Genomic DNA, 19,977 nt, shown 5'->3' with positions numbered 1-19,977 from the left:
AGTACTCCGTGCTTGTCATGGAACGCTGTGATGAGGGTGTCATGAGAAAACTATCCGTCTTCCTATCATGCTTGGGATCGGAACGAGAGCATCGGTACGAGCTCGTTTATGAGTCTTTTCAATTTACAAGAAGTGCGTAGTTATGGGATATATAAAATGCCAGAATTGGATCTCGACTATATAAGCTCCAACGAGATCTGTTCCCCCACGGGATGTTTTATCAACTCACCTCCTTGGGTTTTCGTTCAAGATATCATTTTTTTAAACTTTCGTAAACATGCAAGCCAATCAGAACCTCTGCATTGCTATCTTCGGCCCTACTGCGTCCGGAAAGACTAAGCCAGGCGATGCCATTGCAAAGACCTTCCGAGCGAGGTCATCTCCGTGGATAGCTTACAGTGTTACAAGGCAGGAAGCATTCTCACCGCCAAGCCTACCGTTCAAGAGATAGATAATGTTCCTCATCACATGGTCGATTACCTTGAGGCTGATGAGGAACCTCATGACTTTGTGGCCATGGCTGCAGATAAGATGGAGGAAGTCACAAATCGAGGGAAACTCCCCATTCTTGTCGGCGGCTCAACATCTCTCGCAATACCCTTGCTACACGAGGCACTTAAGCGTGAGTATCGGTTCATTGCAGCAACCTTGATACCACGTCAATCTACATACTGGCAGTTCATCCAAGTTAAAGCCAGCGAGATGCTCGAGAGGGGTCTCCTTGGCGAACTCGAGGAGCTGAGAGATCTTCAGCAGAGTTTGCTTGATGACAACGCATGCTTCCATAAAGGCGTGTGGAAGGCCATAGGGTACTAAGAGTTCTATCCATATCTCGAAGCAGACATGTCATGCAGCGCCCATCAGTCGTCATTCCAGAGGGGTCTCGCACTCATGAACGCCAACACTTTGCAGTACGGCTTCCATCAGCTCGAGTGGATACGTTCCGTCCTGGGCCCTTTCCTCTAACAAGCTGGTGTAGTATGCACGAGCCTCCCTGTCACTAACAAGGCTTCCTGGACGTTGGATGTTGAGATACCTGCCATATCCATGCTCAACGAGCTTTGCTACAGTTTTCGAACTATCAGACTCTCCAACAACGGCACATTGAACTCGAACTCCAAGTCTCGAATCGTTTGTCTATTGTAGCGCCCCCCTTTTCTCGAATTGTTGAGATTAAGCTGACCTTCACCAGTGGCGGATCTTCGTCGGGTAATGATCCGAAACACATCCAGGCTGCCAAGAATCTTGCTTTTGCTCTGCACAGTAATAACTACAAGCTCATCTACGGCGGTGGAACAACTGGGATCATGGGCGCCATTGCCAGCACTCTGGTTCAGCTCTCGAGCCCAAGTACCGTCCACGGCATCATTCCCGTCGCGCTCGCAAAGTACGAAGAGAAACTCACAAAGAAAAATGCAGATCCATCAAAGTTCGGAAGCCGGACCGTTGTGAAGGACATGCACACACGCAAGAGACTCATGATCGACGCAGTCATTGGCGGTGCCCCTGGTAGCGGCTTTGTCGCTCTTAGCGGCGGATACGGCACTTTAGAGGAACTACTTGAAACGACGACTTGGTACCAGCTCGGTATACACCAGTGCGGTATCTGTGTCTTTGACGTGTGCAGGTTCTACAAGGGCTTGATAGATTGGGTTGATCAAGCTGCACAGGCAGGGTTTGTTGGCACAGAGGATGTTGATATTCTGAGGATTGCAACGACAGCCGAGGAAGTCATTGGATATCTCGGTAGTCAAAAAATGGGCGTTATTCGCGAATGGGTGAGCTTGAGTGGGATTAGATGCTTGTTGATGGGGACGGAGGGGTGACGTATAGATAGCATTACATTGCATTCCAGCAGTACGATGTGTCTTTCACCTGTCGCACTGCATAGATCTTCCGTCCTTCTTAGCCTTACAACTCAACAGTAACTGGGATGGCCTAGGAGACGTAGATATTGTGTAACCTTTCCAGACATCGAGATGGTGGCGTGATCTCATAAGTCCCGTCGCCTGTAGAAGCTCGTGTATTATCTCACCACTCCTGCTAGCCGTGACTTACTGTCACAAATACTGGATGCTGCCATGCTCACACACGATGGGCCTCAAAGTTTTCCGTCTTTGTTGCATGATGACTTGTGACCCTGGCCAAACTTTGCGGTTACCTTGCTCGGCCCGTTCTCCGATTGTGCTCGGAACAGATCATACGCTTTTGAGTTTCTCAGAAGTACTTATCAGAGATGCAGTAAGTCCGGTTATAATATGCCAGAGCAGGCTAGGTTTGATGACCGGGGTAATGGATGATTAGCAAGCAGAGTAACATAGCCCGACTAATCAGGGCCATGCCCAGTAATTAAAGGCTCTTAGGTACAGGTCTTAATTGTGAACAACAAATCCTGCCGGATTGCTTATATCGTGCTGCGCCAAAGGAATGGATTTCCAGAAATAAATCTATTGAGCCTACATTTGAGGCAGAGTAGTGCTGGACCATGAATCTTGATCGATTTTATGGCATCAGTTTTATTAGTGATACTAGATCACGACATGATGGATCTTGTATGCCAGGTAAGAGGGTTGAGCCTTTGGTATTTATGGATATATTAGAGCTGGACCCTCTAGAATTGGCAGGGCCAATCCTTACAAGGGATCAGGCATTAAGAAAGTACAGCATTTCCGAAGCCTCCCATATGCTACGGCCTATAGGAATATTCCATGCTCAAGCTCAAGATCAGGAGATAGGTCTCGTGACACAATAATACGTCTCGAGGTGCTTGAAGACTCCGAGGCAAACGTTGATATCGCGCAACAGGCATTGGAGCCGGATAGTATGTATAACAACCTTGGTACATGGACTATGGGGATGGACGAGGCAACATTCCGTCTTACAGACTACGACCTATGCTCTACTCTGGGTGACCAGTCTCCTCTGAGCTTCTTGCTTTGGTGATTTCAATGGTGAAGCCATTGTGCCACCTTATAATCCATCTCTGTCGTCCTTGTTTCTGGATGATTATCCTTCTAGAGGTTTGTGGGCAAGGAAAGATTGATCCAGGACTTAATAATTGTAGATAGAGACGTTCGCTGTTCATATGTTTAAATACGAAAAAGAATAGTCTCGCCTAATAAAGACAACACAAGGAGGGCTTGGCTGACTCTCTCATCAGGTTGTCAGCCTTGGTTGTGAACGCCATGTAGGCTGAAGCACCGGCAATCAAAGAAGAGCGCCTGGTCTAAGAAGGCTCACCAGTATTCTGTCAGCGCAATGCAGTAACAAATTGCATCTCATGGATCGGCATACATAGATATCTCTATTAAGACAAGCAGTTTACAACTTACTCTTACCCTGGCTCGTAACCTTCATCAAGGCCAATCCATTGCTCAAAACAACCTTGCCACCGGCGACCTGCGTAACAAATCTCACCTCGGCCCAACCGTCCTGGTTGACCCCCGTAACCCACGCATGCGTAACCAGCTTGTCGCCCGGCCTCACCGGACTAGCAAACCTCGCTTGGTACTCCTTGATGTTGGCAGGATCACCACCACCCATCTCCTTCAACAGTGAATGAGCCGTCGAGTTCCACGAGTACAGCCCATGCATAATTGTCCCTCCGAAACCCATCTTCTGCCCGGGCTCAGGATCAGCATGCAGCGGGTTGTAATCGCCATTCAACCTGTACAGAAGCGCCGTCTCGGCGTTGGTCTGGACCTCAATCGTAGCATCAGGAGCCTTCCCTTCTGGTGGAGGGTAGTTCTCCGTAGCTGGACCCTTGGGACCACCCCAGTTGCCCTGGCCAATGAAGAAGCCGCTGCTGGTGACACGGGTGTGCACCTCGCCAGACTCAACGTCTACAAGGTCAGTCTGCGTCTCGAGCACAGTACCGGGGCGACCCTTGTCGTAGACACCGATGACCTTCTGGCGGGTTTCGAAGTTGCGGCCGGCGGAGGTGGTTGGGAGGGGCTTGAGGAATTGGATCTTCCGCTGGCCGTCGACAACGCGCGTGTAGTCGAGTTTGGGGACACCGGGGATCTGAACAGCTTTGCTCTCCTTGTAGTAGTCGACTACTTCCTGGGAATCCTTCTTGAAGGCTGTGATGGGTCAATGATTGGGGCTGTAGGGTCAAGTAGCGGGACTTACGAAGGATGACGGGGTAGGTAGGGAAGACGGCGAATTTAGGATGGAACTCCTGTGTCTTGTCAGTACGAGCTCAGTGTTTCTAGGCAGGATCGCGACGGACGTAGAGGAAGTGTAGCTCATCAGCAGTAGAGCCGATGGTGTTGGCGAAAAGTAGGACATCGCGCTGCAGCCACGTAACCTTAACAGGCGGGTACTCAAAACCAACACCGGGACCTGACATAATGAGTGATTTAGAATGTGTGTATGTGAGTATGTGGAAGAATAATGGAGGAGAATAAAGAGGAGACAGATGGGCTATATACCCCGGACTTAATTAGTAGCCAAGTGGAATCAACCGAGGTTTGCGGGGTGTGGGGAAGGGTAGTTAGTCTTAGTACCCCGGACTTGATTGGTAGCCGAGTAAAATAAACCGAGGCTTGCAGGGTATAGGGAAGGTAAGACATTCTTAATAATGAGCTATTGTAATTAAGATTAATTAGAGTTTATAACTGCTCTTCTATTAATTATATAAGTATATATCTTAGTTATATAATATTTTTATTATGGCTCTGGTATACTAACATAGCCTTTTTAAAATTCTATATATTAATATGTAAAATGTAGATTTTAATTAAAATAACTAGGAGATAAGGCTGTCTAGGACCTAACGCCTTGGCTTGGATAGTAAGAACAAAATGTCTTTAGTTAATATAGTAAAACAGCATTTGAATTTCGATTTTCTAGTTAACACAAGGTGGGCTGATGAATTAACAAGGCACAGCCATTGATAAGCAGCTTATGATAACGTTGCGACTTAACAGCTGACATATGCGAAGATACGACAATTAGTCAGGCACAACTTCTTCGCATCACGTAATCTTCAACTTGGAGCTGTACTTATAAGCAGGCCCAAAGAACTCAGTATTTCTATCAACAGAATAGCATTGAGATATCAAACAGATCATGACTACTACAAAAGCTCTCGTTAATATTCGCCCGGGCCATGCTGAGGTTCAGGATATTCCTGTGCCAGCGCTTGAGCCCGGTTACATTAGAGTCAAACCCACCGCGTGGGTTATCAACCCAGACGATGCTTACCACCTTGGCCTAGAAGGTGATGAGAGTTGTGTTGGTGCCGTTGTAGGAACGGACTATGCAGGTGTTGTTGTAGAAGTTGGACCTGGAGTGAAGAGGGACTTCAAAGTTGGGGATCGAATTGCAGGCGGTGTTAGCGGGCAGTATGTAAAGCCCTTGAGATATTGGTATATGGCCAGTATTGACACATTTTTAGGAATATTCTGCGGAAGCATGATGGTGCTTTTGCGCACTTGATTCACGTCAAGGGAGATATTCAGATGAAGATCCCTAATAACATGAGTGACGAAGATGCTGCGACTCAGGGTGTTGCGCTCATCACGATGGTATGCTGAGCCCCTCTGGAAGTTGTTGGTTTATGCTAATGAGGATGTTGACAGGGCGTTGGCTTATACCAGCATCTCCATCTTCCACTTCCAGATGCACCAGCAAAGGAGGCCTTTCCTGTCTTCATCTATGGTGGCAGTACGGCCATGGGGATCTCAGCAATCCAATTTGCAAAGCTCGCTGGCGCCACAGTCATTACTACTTCGTCACCCGGCAATACAGATTATGTCAAGTCTCTGGGTGCCGATCATGTCCTCGACTACAAGTCCAAGACTCTCATCGACGACGTCCTCAGACTATCAGGCGGTCCCCTTCTCTACATCTTCGACACCCATCCCAACTCCACCAGCACCGTAATATCCGCAGCAATCCTCCAGCAATCCCCCACCGCAAAATACATCTCCCTTAATCCCGGCCCCGAACACGAAGTCAAACGCCTCAACCCTCACGTCACCGCCGAATCTATCCTCGCATACTCAGCCACAGGCAATCCATGGATGTACGAGAATGAGTTTTACGAGGCTGTACCAGCAGATTTTGCATTCCAGAAGAAGTTTGTCAAAGTGGCTGAGAAGCTGTTCGAGGAGGGACTAGTCAAGCCGCCGCGTGTTTTTCTGAATAGAGGGGGGAGTGGCTTGGAGGGCGTTTTGAAGGGACTGGTTGAGATAAGGGAGGGGAGGGTAAGTGGCGGGAAGCTTGTGTATACGCGGGATTGAGAATTATTAATCTTTGAGTTTGGAATGTTGATCTTTGATGATCAGAATAACATTGACGTTAATTGAGTTAACGGATTAGATATTAAACATTACTAGTGACTAGCGTTTCTACTAAAAAGCCAGTCCTGCCGTCGAGCTCGTTATGCTATCTGAACGATGATAATCGTGAACCTGTGCAGGTGAAGTCGCAACCGTTGTCTCAACTGTCCTCACGATCCCACTTTGACTCATACTCATACGCCCCTGAAGTTCCATCTCAATAGAGCTATCGCGGTCACCAGCCTGGATACGGGTCGTGTTGTTTCCGGGAAATGCTCCATGGACACCTGGATGGGAATGGGTGGCCGATGGCTTGGTTATGGTATTTGTTGCCATGCTTTTTGCATGGTTGGCGCTGGAGTGATGGTAGTAAGCATTGTCTTTGCCTGTTGCGCCAGATGACCGGACGATCTTTGTGATGAGTTCGGCCATTTTCATTTCAATTTGGAGCTTGAGTAGGTAGCACACTGGGTGGAATGAGAGATAACTGTGGACTGTCAGTCAAGGTCTGCTAAGAATCGAGGCACTTACACCAAGCTACTTGGCAAAGACATGAGACCAACCAGCACAACCTGGAATATGTCAGTGATTGAGAAGATCACGAGAAATCACTCTACTTACGTCTAATGAAAGAGACACGAAAATTAGAAATAGATTCATCCGATAGAGAGGGATATACTTCGTCAACCCATTCTCAATAAGCCTTGACCGAACGAGATAAATGAAATATGCATTTAATGCTCCATCCACCAGCGCAAATATGACTTTCTCACATCTGTCCCAAATATTGTTCAGCCAGATCCATTGGTCATTGATCTGCAGGCGCGCTGGCATCCAAATGATAAAGACGCTGATGTTGACTGCTAAGATGATTGCAAATACGATCCATTTGAGACGCGTGGCTCGGCCTGGAACAACCATCAGGAGACCGAGTCGGTTAAGAATGATCTGAAGAAGGAATTGGACTTGAATGGCCCAAAACAGAGCTGAATTTTGTTAAGTGGTTGTATGTAGGTGAAGGGAGAGACGCACCAACGGAGAAGTAGAAGCCAAAGCTATATTACAATCAGTAAAAACGAACACTATGGCAGGAAGGATAACATAAACTCACCTTGGATCTATGTACTGCCGTTGAAACCCCCAAGCCAAACATCCAAGGACCATACTGCTGAACCAAACCGCCCAGATCATAGCGACATAAGATGTCACCCGTCGACACCTCTTCCATGCCCTCCAACTCTGCTCCGATGCTTTGGCAACTGAAAACACTGCGACGCCTAGAGAAAAGCCCCAGAATATGCTGGCGGTATTCATGTCGACTTCTCCAGGAACTTCACGGACGTACCTGTCCGGTATTAAAAAGCCGTATTGACCCATATTGGAGATTCATGAATGAAAACAATAGAGAAATACGGCCAAACACGGGGAGTCCCCATGATGAGGGGAATGGGTTTGTTAAATATTGCATGTTGCATTCTCCATTCCCTTGGCCATGGCCAGGGAACAAACACATGGCTATTGCACTAATAGATAGATCGAACTCAAATCCAGGGAAGAACTAAAAGTCCAGCCCCAAGCAAACGATCAAGCCACATTACAGCGAGGCTTGTATAGATACCACTAGAACAAACAAAGGATGCGCTGTTTCATGTAGTTGGACTTATTCGGATAAAGGTAATTGACAGATCGGAGACAGAAACAGATCATGGCGCTGAGACTAAGACCAAGCCGGGCGTGGCTTCAGGGTTCCCCCAGATCTGCGGAAGGATTGTGATCGACGGCTGAACTTTGATAACCTATGGGATTGAGGGCCATGTGAAGGATTTATCGGTACTTGATTGATGGCTTTTAACTTACCGAGGTCAGCTTAAGGTATTACGTATGTTGGCATCAAGGTTGGTTTCTTATTGAAAGTTTGATGATGGTATTTCTCGGATGTAAGACGGAGTTCAGCTGATTGACATGCTGCAGGCGAAAAGTTTAATGTTGATCATTTCAGTGCTGAGGGCCTGCAGGTACAGGGAAGGTTTTGATATTGCCTGTTTCAAAACCAGCCCATTCTCAATTACCGCGTCTGACAGTTTCATGTAGAATGTCAATTGGTATCACAGCTCAAGAATAGGGACTGACTAAGTATCAGATGATGGATATAGCGCTAAATTATTATAACCAGGATCCATTAGCCCCGCTTGTAAGGCAGAGTCTTAACATCGTCAGCCAGGCCGACTTGATCTTACTCACCGTAATCACAAAAGATGGCCTCACCTGAAGAAATGGCAGGGAAATGGCTCCTCAGCCTCTGCAGCCGTAAGCCCTCCGCAGAAAGAGATCAACTCCTCACCAATCTCGAGAAAATAAAACTCGACGAATTCTTCGCTCTGCATGGAAGATCACCCGTTTTCAAGACGTACCACGTCGAAGCCGTGCGTAGGTGCCTAGCCAAAGAGCTGAGGGTGGATTATCCGCTAGCGCGTGCGCTGCTAGAGAAGGATGATGCAGGTGATTTGTTTGTTAGGGAGAGGGATTTGTTGCAGGTTGCGATCAATAGGGCAAAGATTGATCCGGGGTTGTTGGGTGAGGACCCGAAGAAGTCGAATCCTGAGCTTTTGGAGATGGTCAAGTTGCTTATAGCTCATGGGGCGGCGGTGAATTGCTTTGATGACGAGGGATATTCGCCGCTTGTTTATACCTGTATCTTGGGGTATGAGGAGCTCTTCCGCTTCCTCATCAAGTCTGGAGCAGATATCTCGACGGTGCAGGAGCGCCGGGGGCCAGAGCAGCTTGTCAAGAGACGAAAGGCCGCCAAAGCTGGAGAGCCTTTGGATCCTGCAGAAGATGAGTCCAAAGAACAGGTCAACCTTCTTCAGGTTACTCTTGACGCTTTGATCTCTCCCCAAGAGATCGTCGACATGACGTGGGTTGGTTGGCCTCCTGGTGTTAACTTCGACACACCCTTGTGGGATCTTGATATCGAAGCTACCTGGGGTGGCATCATTATGTATCTTCTGGAGCAGGGTCTTTCATGTCCCAAAGATGATGCGGGGTTAGTGATGATGCTTCATATTGCTTGTCGCAAAGGAGCGCTGGAGTTTGTGAAGAAGCTTTTGGCTTATGGTGCCGCTGCTGATGTCGCTGGCCCAAGAATGGTTGATGGAGGACAAGGCGAGGGCTCGACTTTCGGAACAGCGATGCATGCTGCAGCCGCAGGTCGCAACATCGATATCGTTTTGGCTTTGATAGAGCATGGCGAAAGTGCCAGCTGTTGTCGACACTGTATTTTCGACCACAGAAGCACAAAGGGAAATCTGACGCCCATCGAAGTTGCTATAGCATCAGATCGTTTTGGAAACGATGAAAACCTTCTCGAATTTCTAGAGGCGTTCATGGCACAGGCGAGCGATCTTGAAAGTTCTGACTACCAGGCCGTGCTGAGATATTGCGCGCAGAACAATGAGCTTGATGCAGCCAAATGGCTTTTAAGCAAGGGAATACGACTCGAAGAAGTGCCAACCTGGGTTTCAAGCGTTGATGTGGCAAATTTGCTTGTTTCATATGGTATCAAGCTTGATCCGGGGGCGTTGCAGGAGAAAGCCCTGAAGAGAGGAAGACTGAGTCTCCTACGCTGGTGTGTTAGTGAGTACGGTGCATCGCTACCTGATGACCCCAAGTCGTGGGGGGAGATGGTAACGTGGCTTCTCTCCTCTGGTGCAATGCATTATGAGAAGACAAGATATCTTATCACGGAGTATCCCGGTCCGCATATCGACACGGTTCTCGTCTCAAGACGACGTCTCCATCGTGAAAATCTCAAAGCAAAGAAGACGAGCTGGCTTCATACCGCTATCATCAAAGGTAATTTGCCGGTTGTCAAGATGTTGCTGGAAGAGGGGGCTGATGTAAAATGTCCTGAGTTATATGTTGATGCACCCACTGCGATGAGGAAAGGTGGTCGAGGGTCGTTCCGAGACGTTGAGGAGAGACTTGAGATTGTGAGGATGTTGGAGGAGAAGCTCTCCGGTGATGAGGAGTGGAGTATGCCCTCTTATGAAAAGGTGAGGAGGCGTGTTGCGCAGACCGTAGCGCTTGAGAGGCGAGCTTGGGATGAGAAAATTGAGAGTATGGTCAAAGGTAGACAGGAGGTCCCTTACGCAACTCTGCAGAGCGTAGATGACTCAGTACCATCTTCTCCTTTGGGAGTCATTTCTTCAGCAGATGTTTATCAGCCTCTGAGCAGCAGCAGCTCCTTTCGACTTCTCGAACTCCTCCCGTCGAGCAATCGGACAGACCCTCTTGTCGGACGATTAGTCGATAGCGATATTACGTTTCAACCCAACTACGAAGCTCTTTCCTACGTCTGGGGAGACATAACACCAGTCAGGTATATCAACCTCGGCGATCAAGATATCTCAATCACGCCAAACCTTCACTCAGCACTGATCCACCTACGATCTCCCGACACTGTCCGAACACTTTGGGTTGATGCCCTATGTATCAACCAATCCGTCCACGGTGAACGAAACCAACAAGTCCGCATCATGGGCGACATCTACAAATCAGCCCGTCAAGTCGTAGTATGGCTCGGCGAAGCAGCCGATGATTCCCATCTCGTATTCCAACATCTCAACGACGAAAGTATCCCCGACTCATTCCACAATGATTCAACTCCACCGCAAGATAAACGCCACGCTTGGAGTGCCCTCGTCAAAAGACCGTGGTTCTTCCGCACATGGGTGATCCAAGAAATCGCCCTTGCGAAAAGAGCCGTCATGATGTGTGGAGAGGACTCGACGCTATGGAGGAACGTTGATGCGAGTTGGAAGCCAGACTTTTCAGGTGGTGCGAAGGGACTGTCGACTTCGCGTGGTAAAGAATGTGATCACCCGATCGAGGGGTTTGATCCGGACAGTCACGTTTGGAGTCTGAGACTTCTTAAGGTTGGGAGTGATCCAATGAGTATTCTGGGGTATAGTCGCGTTTGTCAGACTACTGAGATTCGGGATAAGATCTATGGTATTTTGGGTTTATTCGAACCAGGTTTCATACCCGTTGACTATGATCTACCAGTGGAAGTTATCTTTCGTCAGTTCGCACAGGCTGTGCTCATTCTCACTAAAGATCTTCGTATCCTGAAGCATCTCGGTGCAAAGCACAGCTATCCAAATCTTCCATCCTGGGTCCCAGATTTTACAGACACTTCGACCAACAGTCTCCCTGAGGAGCATTGGTATGCACCGTATCGCAAAGACGCGGAAGAAAACTACGATGTTCGGTGTACAGACGGAACAAAACTTAGTTTTCCTCGTGCCAGCCTTGGTAGAGAGTATCTCCCGGGCTTAACGTTTTCGAAACATGGAAGTTTGACGATCAGGGGAAAGATGGTCGACACGGTTCGGGAGGTTGGACCTGAACTTGAAGCTGGTGTTTGTCACGCACCGGGGACTGAGGGTTTTGCTAAGGTGATGAAAGAGTGGGAGACCTTGACTGCGAAACTGGCTCCTGAGTGGGAGGCTCCTGAATCTTCAGTGAGCGAGGCTTTTGCGACGACACTTACAGCAACTCATGGCTCTGAGCTCTTCAGCGTTGGCGTGGGATTCACACAGTGGTATCGACACTGCGGCACCGGTATTCTCGAATCAGCCGATCCATCCGTGTTTCTTCGCGACCACGAGTTCTATCTCTGGTGGCTAAGTGTCGGGAAAGAGAAGGAAGAAAAAGACCCCGACTCAACATCTGAAGAGGAACCAGACGAAGAACCCGAAGCTATTGGGTATGATCTCAGAGAGTTCTCCGAAAAGTTCACATCTGCAAGCTATGGTCGATGTCTTTTCACTAGTGAGAAGGGGTCGTTGGGACTGGCGAGTCCGAGAGCTAAATCGGGGGATCGAGTTGTTTACTTTCCTGGTTCGGATAGACCTTTTCTGTTGAGGAAGAAGGAGGGTGAGGGGTGGACCTTGGTGAGTGATTGTTATTTGTATGCGCTTGATTTGGATATGCTGTTTCATGATGCGGAGCATTTAGTTGAGGATTTCGAGATCTACTGAGGTCAGTTTAGAGTAACAAGTATCTCTTGCGGGCAGATGCAACTATGTAGATGATTACGGGCCACAAGTTTAAACCTTAGGCCGTCAACACAGATAAGGAGTACAAGATTCTGCGGGCAGATGGATCTGAAGCTGAACCCTTGTTGTTTTCTCGAACGCTCGTGATTCATTGCTCTTGTTTCATATGTACAACAGCCACAAATGATGTTCGTAATGATGTTCTAGCTCGAACATTGGGGACACAATTTTAGTCTTGAACAAGCGGAATTTCTTCAAAAACATCGTATTTTACTCAAAGGCAATTGCAGTATTGAAACCACTCTTCCTTGGATTTGAAATGGCTGGCACCTGGAGTTTCTTGCGCCAGTGGCTGTTCATCAGTCACTGTCCCTCATCGAATCACAGGCCTGGTAGCGAACAATACCGTTTGTGCCCGAGTCACCAGACTAGAGTGAAAGTGGTAAAGATTGAGTGCTATGCCGTTGGAAATCCATTTCCAAAGTCACAGTCCTTGTCTATTCCATCTCTCAAGAGTTCGTGGTGTTGTGATTTATCTTTGACAGTAGGCCAGATAACTCCTTCAAATTCCAACCCTTCGGCTGCTTCGGACCTGTGTCGCGTTCTGTCCAGGATCCAAAGAAGTTTGTAAGTATTTTGGCAAGGAGAATTGCTTGGACTTTATCCATCCACTAATAGTGGGTTCCAAGAGGACGCGACTCCTGGAAGAGACCTTTTGGACTTAAAACTCGACCGTTGAAAAATTAACCACGAGGCTTAATAAGTAGTCCAAGGTATTTACTATCTATCTCGTGTCAAAAATTAAAGGACTGGTGGCATTTTGCAAAACGTATTAGTCTATCCGGTAGACGTAATGTTCGCTTAGAGTCATTATCCATAAATTAAAACCACCAGATATAAACTATAGTCTCCTAGAACTCCTTATCCTGTCAATCGCTGGTAAACCTGGCACAAGGCGTAGCTATGAAGCACTAAATCTTCTCCTAGGTTTTCCATAGTATTTGCTATCTTCATATGAATTACACTATCCTCAAATTTAGGCTAATGTCCACCGCTCAGTGATGGGCTGGGAAGAGCTATGCTAAACAAGATTCATACAGGAAAGACAGATAACCCTGCCATTAAAGAGTCCACACAAAAAGAACTTTCTCATTCCCAAACCTTATCCTAGACGCCAATACCCGTACCTATGTCTCCCGTCAGTAAGTCTCCTTGACACGTGGACTCCGACTCATCCTAAAGCTCCTATCCCAGTCTCTCTAGAGCATTCATTCGATGCAAGTGTGCCTCAACAGCCAATGCTACCCTCTTTCATCACCCCTCACATGGCAATATGCTCCTGAGATTCCCTCAGTTCATATCCAGATAGTAACGCCCATTTTCATGTCGACGAAGAAGTGTATCTCGCACCATCTTCTAGGTGGTAGCGATCTGCGTCACCATAGGCTCGTCGTATTCTTCGGGCTCCTTTACATCTACCCAGCAGTGATGTGTCTCATTCTTCGGCTCTGTTCCTTCCTGAATGATCCAGACGCGAGCGATGAACTGGGGATCACTTCCGCCAGGGAGTTGACGGCTGACCGCGTGATGATTGTAGCCCAGCCGATGCACAATCGGCTCGACTTCGTGCCATGCCAGCGGGGTGAATTGGACCTTGTGGGTATGTGTGTGGTAGCGGAAGCCAGCCCATTTGCCTCCCAGTGAGCGAGTACCGCGACTATACCCATATAGCCCAATGAATGGCCGGTCTAGCGGTTGCATAAGGACAGCGTTTTGATCAACATGCGAAGCGATATCTTCTGGCTGCGAGATAAGGCATCCGTGGTTGGTGGAAAAGACAGAGGGTGGGAGCTCCCAAGAGATTCCTGTGTCAGCCTCAATACCCTTAGCTTTGAAGTATCGCGAGGCAGCACGATTGTGAGGCATAACACGGTTGAGGCCCCACGACTCGCCGTTTTCGCGTGGTGCTACAACATCCGGGCCCTCCATTTGGAATCCGGAAATATGCCACATTCGGTTCATCATTGAGACTGATACTACGGCTTCCTCCAAGAAAGGAAAGTGAGAGAACATAGGAAGTTCCGTCTCGAAAGGCACGTCTAACCACCGAAGAGTGTTCGCAACGGTTTGTGCTCGGTTGGTTCGGGAAACTATCGACATTAGCGATTTTTTCATTGACGGTTCTTCATGACTTACTAAATCCGGAGGGGTCCTGTGACCGGGCCTGCATAGGGAATGGGCTATGGGCGATCAGACGACGGATTGGTAGGGCGTTGTCGTCAACTTCGTAGCCCGCCACCTTCATGGACTGAATCCATGAATTGTTCGGGTTCGGATTCGGAAGCGCCATCCAAAACACAACTAGAGTATCCCGCATGGGATCCATGGTAAATTTCGTCTTTCCATCGTCGTTGTTGACGGCCTTGATACAGTGAACCATTTCAACCACCTGCTTGAATTCCTTGGACACGCACATTAGATTCTCTGCGGCGACGTAAGCGGCCTGTGGGTGAATTCCGTGATCCACTGGGCTAGCCATCGGTGGGAGTACGTAGCGCAAGATTTCTACCTTGACCTCCATGGGGAGTTGAGAAAACGGAAACAGCATCTGGGAGAGTTAGTATTAAATATGACACGGGAAACGACAAGTTGTGTATGAGGATGATATCAAGTTAGACTGATAAAGAATGATGACTTACTGTGATGCGGATTGGAGGTTTTCGTTGGTGGTGCTGTTGATATCAAGACTTGTGATGATAGAAGAAGGAAGTAAGAAATTGTTGGTGGAAGGATAAGGTAGTCAGTTGCGCGTGATATGTTTGGAGATGATGTTGGTGTGTGGAGGAAGAAAAAGGAAGAGTTGATCGGATTTGAAGTGTGAACTAATAAGAGACCCAAAACGTGGGAGAAGGGAGAGTGTCCATTGCCACTGGCAGTGGCTCGAGTGTTTGTTTGCCTGGTCGTTGTGTAAAGCTGGCAGTGGAAGGGAACAGGATGCAGGGCTGGGGGTGCTGCCTGGTCTGCCAGTCTCATATGCCATCTGAGGCCTTGTGATGGTGAACCATCCCATAATTGAAGATGGCCAGAAGTTGCTTCTGAGAACAGGATCAATACAGCCAATGGCATGAGGAGAGACGGTTGTGATGCTCACTTGTAGTGACAAGTTTCTTGAAGCTTCACATTGAACACCTCAGTCGAGAGATTTTATGGCAGTGCAGGCCTGAACAGGACTCAGGGACATTGGTATGAGCATTGCGGTGAAGAACAAACGCTATAAAGTCTCATACTTCAATTCTTCTGTATTGTAGGTAGTACCAGAGATGGCACAAATGACAATCATCGGTCGTCTAATCTTCTCACATGGCAAGCCATTCTATCAGCTTAACATCTTCTCCGTCTTCAACTATGTTCAGTCTTTTCTTTTGCTCTTATCCAGTTGCCTGTGAACTCTCATGCGGCAATCTTCCTGTCCTTCGTCTTAACTGGTCAATGCCATATCAACTTCGACCGAACTAACAGACTAACAACCGAGTACGCCAAGATTATCTTCTATACCACTATCATGCTGGCGCAAGTACGACTGCCTGATCACCATGACCTGAGTTGACCAGGAACACGAAAGCCCTGATCGATGTCCCTCGAGTTCATGCTAATTCGCAGTTCACAGAGGCATTGACTTTGGCGTAGGTCGCACAGGTTTTCGCTCACCAGAATGAACGCACCAAATGTCCTGTTCAAGTGCCTTTCGCGAGGCGTCGCTGGACATATGGGGCAGCTGTGAAAACATTCCTGGAGCCAATTTCTCGGACAGGTACTTTGCAGACTGCTTGGCATTCCTATTGCGTAATTCCGAACGGCAAAGTATAATCAGCCATCTAATCCGGTATGGTGTAGTGGCTAACATTTCGCGCTCTCATAACCTGAGAGATCAGTACCGCGGAGCCCAGGGTTCGATTCCCTGTACCGGAGTTACCTTTTGCACTTTTAAGCCATGTTATTTTCTATCGACAATTAATTGCATCATTTTTGCTTCACTTCGGCTGATCAACTCAGTTTGTGTCGCAGGTAATTGATTCGTCTTGAGTAACTAACATGCACGTCAGACTGGGGAGGCATGATTGTGTGAAGCAGTCTGATATTGCGAAAGAGACCAAGTATTGACATATCTACTCTACCATCTCTATATCCTTCGATTCCTGCTTAAATCCTGCCATTCTTCCATAAACTCTGGTCGATTTCAAATCATCATTTCATCATCCAATGTCTTTTAGTAGACATAAAAGACCTCAGTCTCGCTATCCTGAGCACGGAGCTTCTGGTTTCGCCTCTTGAGAATAATCTTAGCAACCCAAGCAAGCGCAGCAGTACCAATACTGAAAGCCGCACTGCTCGACATGGCAATAGCATATCTGGGCTCATCGCTAGAAGGCCAGAGATAAGGAGTCCAGATGAAGCTAATGTTCATGATCATAGTAACCATGCTGATGGCAACTGCCTTCTTCTCCTTGGTCTGACCGCAGACAGATCCGCACCATCCGAGGATGAGACTGTTGACGGCGTAGGTTCCGATGGTGAAGATGACCATGCAGACGTAGCGACCGGCTGTGTTGAGAGTAGCGGCGGCAGAGGCGAATCCGATGACTGCGACGGTCTTGGAGGCGGTGATGTGCCAGGTTCGCTCGTTGTACTTTCCTGACATCCATGAGACGAGGATGGTGCTGGCGCCGGCGATGAGGTAGGGAGGGCATGTGAGGACGAGAGTGATGGTGGTGTTGAAGCCAAGAGTCTTGACGACAGTGGGGAACTAACCTGTTAGTAGTTGACCCAAATTGAGGGATTGAAAGACTTACAAAGTTCTTGAAGCCGTTGGCAGCCAAGTGGAGATGAGCCATGGCACAGAAGATCCAAACCATAGGGTCCTTGGCAGCCTGCTGAAGACCCTTCCAGGTGCTGGTCTCACCCTTGTTACCCACAGTATCGAGTTCCATACGGTTATGCGCCAACTGTCTCTCCTCCTCAGTCAACCATCGAGTGGTAAGAGGGAAATCAGGGAGGACAAAGTAGCCAATAACAGCAATCACAAAAGTAACAGCACCCTGAAGGATGAAGAGCCATTTCCAACCAGCAATGCCAGCGACGTCATCAAGACCGTGGAAGATACCAGCAGCGATGAGACCAGCGAAAGCAGTGGCGAGGATGTTTCCGGTGTATAAGATGGCGATGCGGGTTGCGACCTCCTTGCGGGTGTAGAAGATGGAGAGGAGGTAGACGGCGCCGGGGTAGTAGGGTGCTTCGGTAAGACCGAGGAAGAAGCGGGTGAGGAGGAGACCCTTGAAGTCTTTTGCGACGGCGGTGAGGGCGCTGACGACGGCCCAGAGCATCATCATGATACCCTGACGGGTTAGTCTTTTTGTAACCGGGAGTGAGTGGGAGAGAGGCAGCTTACCATGTAGCGAGAGGGGCGGGTGCGAGTGAGGAACATGTTGGAGGGGATTTGGCCGAGGATGTAACCGACGAAGAGGATAGAAACACAGGTTTGGTACTCTGCACATTGTTAGTCAAGACCTTGAAGATGTGACGGTAGGGCTTACCAGTTCCCTTGAGGTTAAGATCCTCCTCAAGATCATTCAGACGTGCAAGAGCAATAGCATTGCGATCAAGATAGTTGAGCCAGTACATACTCCAAAGCATAGGCTATCAACGTCAGCACACTGATCTCCTTTGTATCAGTAATCAGTCACTCACCATCATCCATCGATCAAGCTTCTTCACAAGAGCAATTTCCTTGGGATCAGTCTTCTCATGAGCACCAGAGTAATCAATCTTCTCAACTTGAGGGATTGCCTTCTCAGGATACTCATTCTGAAAGATCTGGGGCTCGACGTCCCTGATGTCGGTCTTGTCGTCACGTTGGGCCATGATGAATTACAAGTCAAGAAGAAGTTTATAAGATGTGAGAGGTAGTTGGGTAGTCAAAGCGATCGACTGCCTTGATGAGAACAAAACAGTGGGCGCTTCAAGGACAGTTATATAGACATTTCTTGACAGCGACCGAAACCTGGGGATGCAGTGATCATCCCCCAAGTTCCCCATGGCCTTGACCATCCCCCGCATTGCGGGGTGCAGAGTAGGAATCGGCAATTCCGTAGACATGAAATTCGGAGGACAGATCTGGGAAGTAGAGATTAAGTTGGTCTAGACCTAATGGCCCGTGTGGAACCTCGCCAAGAACTTGGGGTAGTACTCGTCTTGCGAAAACAGGGATGAACTAGCTGACAACACTGTCATGGTGTTGTGTGTCATTGATCAACAGATGGTCTGCGCTTCTAGTATACGAGCAGGTTTATCACAGCGCTAGAAAACGTTGCCAAGATGGGTTAAACCATTATGGATAGTAGTTCCGAGCGTTTAACAGGTTGCATTTCATACGAGAACGTATTAAGCTTTGAGTTATTCAGCTAGAGAATGCTTCTTTTCTTCTAGAAGAATGGTCAACCTCAGTGGCGTTATCGTCACGAGCCGTTAGTCTTCTCTCTTATTGGGGAATATCGCATGCACTGCCTCCCTGAAGACCTCCAAATCAGCCCTCACATTAACAAACCAAGCTAGCCAGGTAGACGAGAACTCCAAGTCTGTTCCCCACCGCTAAGAGTGCGGGATTTCCAGAACTGTACGCCCGCAGCAACAAGGCCATACCGAACAGGGAAGGAGATTAAGCTTAACGGTTAAGGTTGCGGAGTAGACATGGGGTAAAAGCAGCAGGGATTCAACAGTAAGTACCGTTTTCCCCGCGTCATTGCAGCTCACGATGAGAGAGAGTAAGTTGTTAGATGATTGTTTTGGTAATTTGTATCGTTTTGCATGATTCATTAGTTGTTGGCCAAGAGTGAGGGTGGTAGTTGTCTCCGCATGTTGAAGGGAGAGACTGGCTTGGCTACTCCGCTGACTAGTCTACTTGGCTGCCTCCGCACCCTTTTTGGCCAAGGAGAGGAGTCACCTTGGCTGCTCTCCTCATTATTGGAATCACCTCCAAGAGATAACAAGCTGTAAGTGAATCGTCGATTCAGCCTTCAATCTCCCCCAGCGTTGCGCTATCAAACTTACGCAATGACAATAATACAGCTACCTAAAGTACGGCATGTGGGCTGCTCAATGCAGCCGTAAGCCCATCTCACAGCATCAACAGGGATGTGCCAGAGATTGGGTCACGAATACCACCCTAACCCCTCGTACCAAAACTCGCAGCCTAGAAATTCGGAGCATTGCATCACAACATCGTAGCGCCTGTATCAGAACCCCCTCTTGGCGAGTCCAGACCGTTCCGAAGATTCCCGCTCTAGTACAACAGCTAGAGTGTCATATCTGCGGGGGGATCTTGCCCGCTGAGGGGGTTGGGGGCCGTCTACTCCGCGAACTTTGCACTAGCACTTCACTAACACTCCACTAACGATGCTCCGCCACTGTAATTATCCAGTGATACGCCGGTGAAATGATGCTAGGGTTGGTTTTAAGCACGCTGATCTTGCAACCAAGTTGTTTTCTAGAAGAATTGCCGCTTCTTAATGCATTCTAGTCATGCATGTGCTTAGCCCTATTCAGACAAACATTCCAGTAGCCGCCTGCACTATCGA

General features: G+C 48.2%; 7 protein-coding genes and 1 non-coding gene across 8 annotated transcripts; 4 read left to right on the top strand and 4 right to left on the bottom strand.

Annotated features, from left to right (window-relative positions):
- Window positions 1-277: 277 nt before the first annotated feature.
- On the top strand, window positions 278-1,942 carry FOBCDRAFT_240422 (uncharacterized protein; the record flags this gene model as incomplete). Its single annotated transcript, XM_059610290.1, has 6 exons — window positions 278-324; window positions 372-809; window positions 855-940; window positions 980-1,069; window positions 1,147-1,746; window positions 1,926-1,942. The coding sequence occupies 6 exons, from the start codon at window positions 278-280 to the stop codon at window positions 1,940-1,942; spliced, it is 1,278 nt and encodes a 425-aa protein (XP_059465005.1).
- A 1,337-nt stretch (window positions 1,943-3,279) lies between these two features.
- FOBCDRAFT_224714 (HotDog domain-containing protein) lies at window positions 3,280-4,381 on the bottom strand. Its single transcript, XM_031185294.3, has 3 exons — window positions 4,232-4,381; window positions 4,132-4,180; window positions 3,280-4,082 (listed from the first exon to the last, which is right to left on the bottom strand). Exons 1-3 carry the CDS (start codon window positions 4,349-4,351, stop codon window positions 3,322-3,324), a joined length of 930 nt encoding a protein of 309 aa, XP_031040936.2. The 5' UTR covers window positions 4,352-4,381; the 3' UTR covers window positions 3,280-3,321.
- Window positions 4,382-5,073: 692 nt separating this feature from the next.
- Window positions 5,074-6,248, top strand: FOBCDRAFT_202307 (chaperonin 10-like protein; the record flags this gene model as incomplete). Its single annotated transcript, XM_031185293.2, has 3 exons — window positions 5,074-5,348; window positions 5,402-5,531; window positions 5,586-6,248. 3 exons carry the CDS (start codon window positions 5,074-5,076, stop codon window positions 6,246-6,248), a joined length of 1,068 nt encoding a protein of 355 aa, XP_031040935.2.
- Window positions 6,249-6,359: 111 nt separating this feature from the next.
- Window positions 6,360-7,664, bottom strand: FOBCDRAFT_274778 (uncharacterized protein; the record flags this gene model as incomplete). Its single annotated transcript, XM_054704772.1, has 5 exons — window positions 6,360-6,774; window positions 6,819-6,859; window positions 6,909-7,273; window positions 7,320-7,342; window positions 7,399-7,664. 5 exons carry the CDS (start codon window positions 7,662-7,664, stop codon window positions 6,360-6,362), a joined length of 1,110 nt encoding a protein of 369 aa, XP_054560747.1.
- An 878-nt stretch (window positions 7,665-8,542) lies between these two features.
- Window positions 8,543-12,378, top strand: FOBCDRAFT_202305 (heterokaryon incompatibility protein-domain-containing protein; the record flags this gene model as incomplete). The annotated part of the gene is made up of 2 exons (XM_031185289.3): window positions 8,543-12,241; window positions 12,340-12,378. The coding sequence occupies 2 exons, from the start codon at window positions 8,543-8,545 to the stop codon at window positions 12,376-12,378; spliced, it is 3,738 nt and encodes a 1,245-aa protein (XP_031040931.3).
- Window positions 12,379-13,762: 1,384 nt separating this feature from the next.
- FOBCDRAFT_202304 (uncharacterized protein) lies at window positions 13,763-14,927 on the bottom strand (the record flags this gene model as incomplete). The annotated part of the gene is made up of 2 exons (XM_031185288.2): window positions 13,763-14,496; window positions 14,543-14,927. 2 exons carry the CDS (start codon window positions 14,925-14,927, stop codon window positions 13,763-13,765), a joined length of 1,119 nt encoding a protein of 372 aa, XP_031040930.2.
- A 1,298-nt stretch (window positions 14,928-16,225) lies between these two features.
- FOBCDRAFT_t127 lies at window positions 16,226-16,315 on the top strand. The gene has a single exon. It is a non-coding gene; the product is annotated as a tRNA-Glu (tRNA).
- A 149-nt stretch (window positions 16,316-16,464) lies between these two features.
- On the bottom strand, window positions 16,465-18,332 carry FOBCDRAFT_162349 (major facilitator superfamily domain-containing protein). Its single transcript, XM_031185287.3, has 5 exons — window positions 18,092-18,332; window positions 17,938-18,040; window positions 17,793-17,890; window positions 17,197-17,739; window positions 16,465-17,150 (listed from the first exon to the last, which is right to left on the bottom strand). Exons 1-5 carry the CDS (start codon window positions 18,263-18,265, stop codon window positions 16,614-16,616), a joined length of 1,455 nt encoding a protein of 484 aa, XP_031040929.1. The 5' UTR covers window positions 18,266-18,332; the 3' UTR covers window positions 16,465-16,613.
- Between the last annotated feature and the right edge of the window lie 1,645 nt (window positions 18,333-19,977).

This window comes from Fusarium oxysporum, chromosome V (assembly GCF_013085055.1).
Source record: "Fusarium oxysporum Fo47 chromosome V, complete sequence".
Classification (NCBI taxonomy): domain Eukaryota; kingdom Fungi; phylum Ascomycota; class Sordariomycetes; order Hypocreales; family Nectriaceae; genus Fusarium; species Fusarium oxysporum.
Note: the sequence above shows the minus strand (reverse complement) of the source record. Positions and strands in the feature narration are given on the sequence as shown.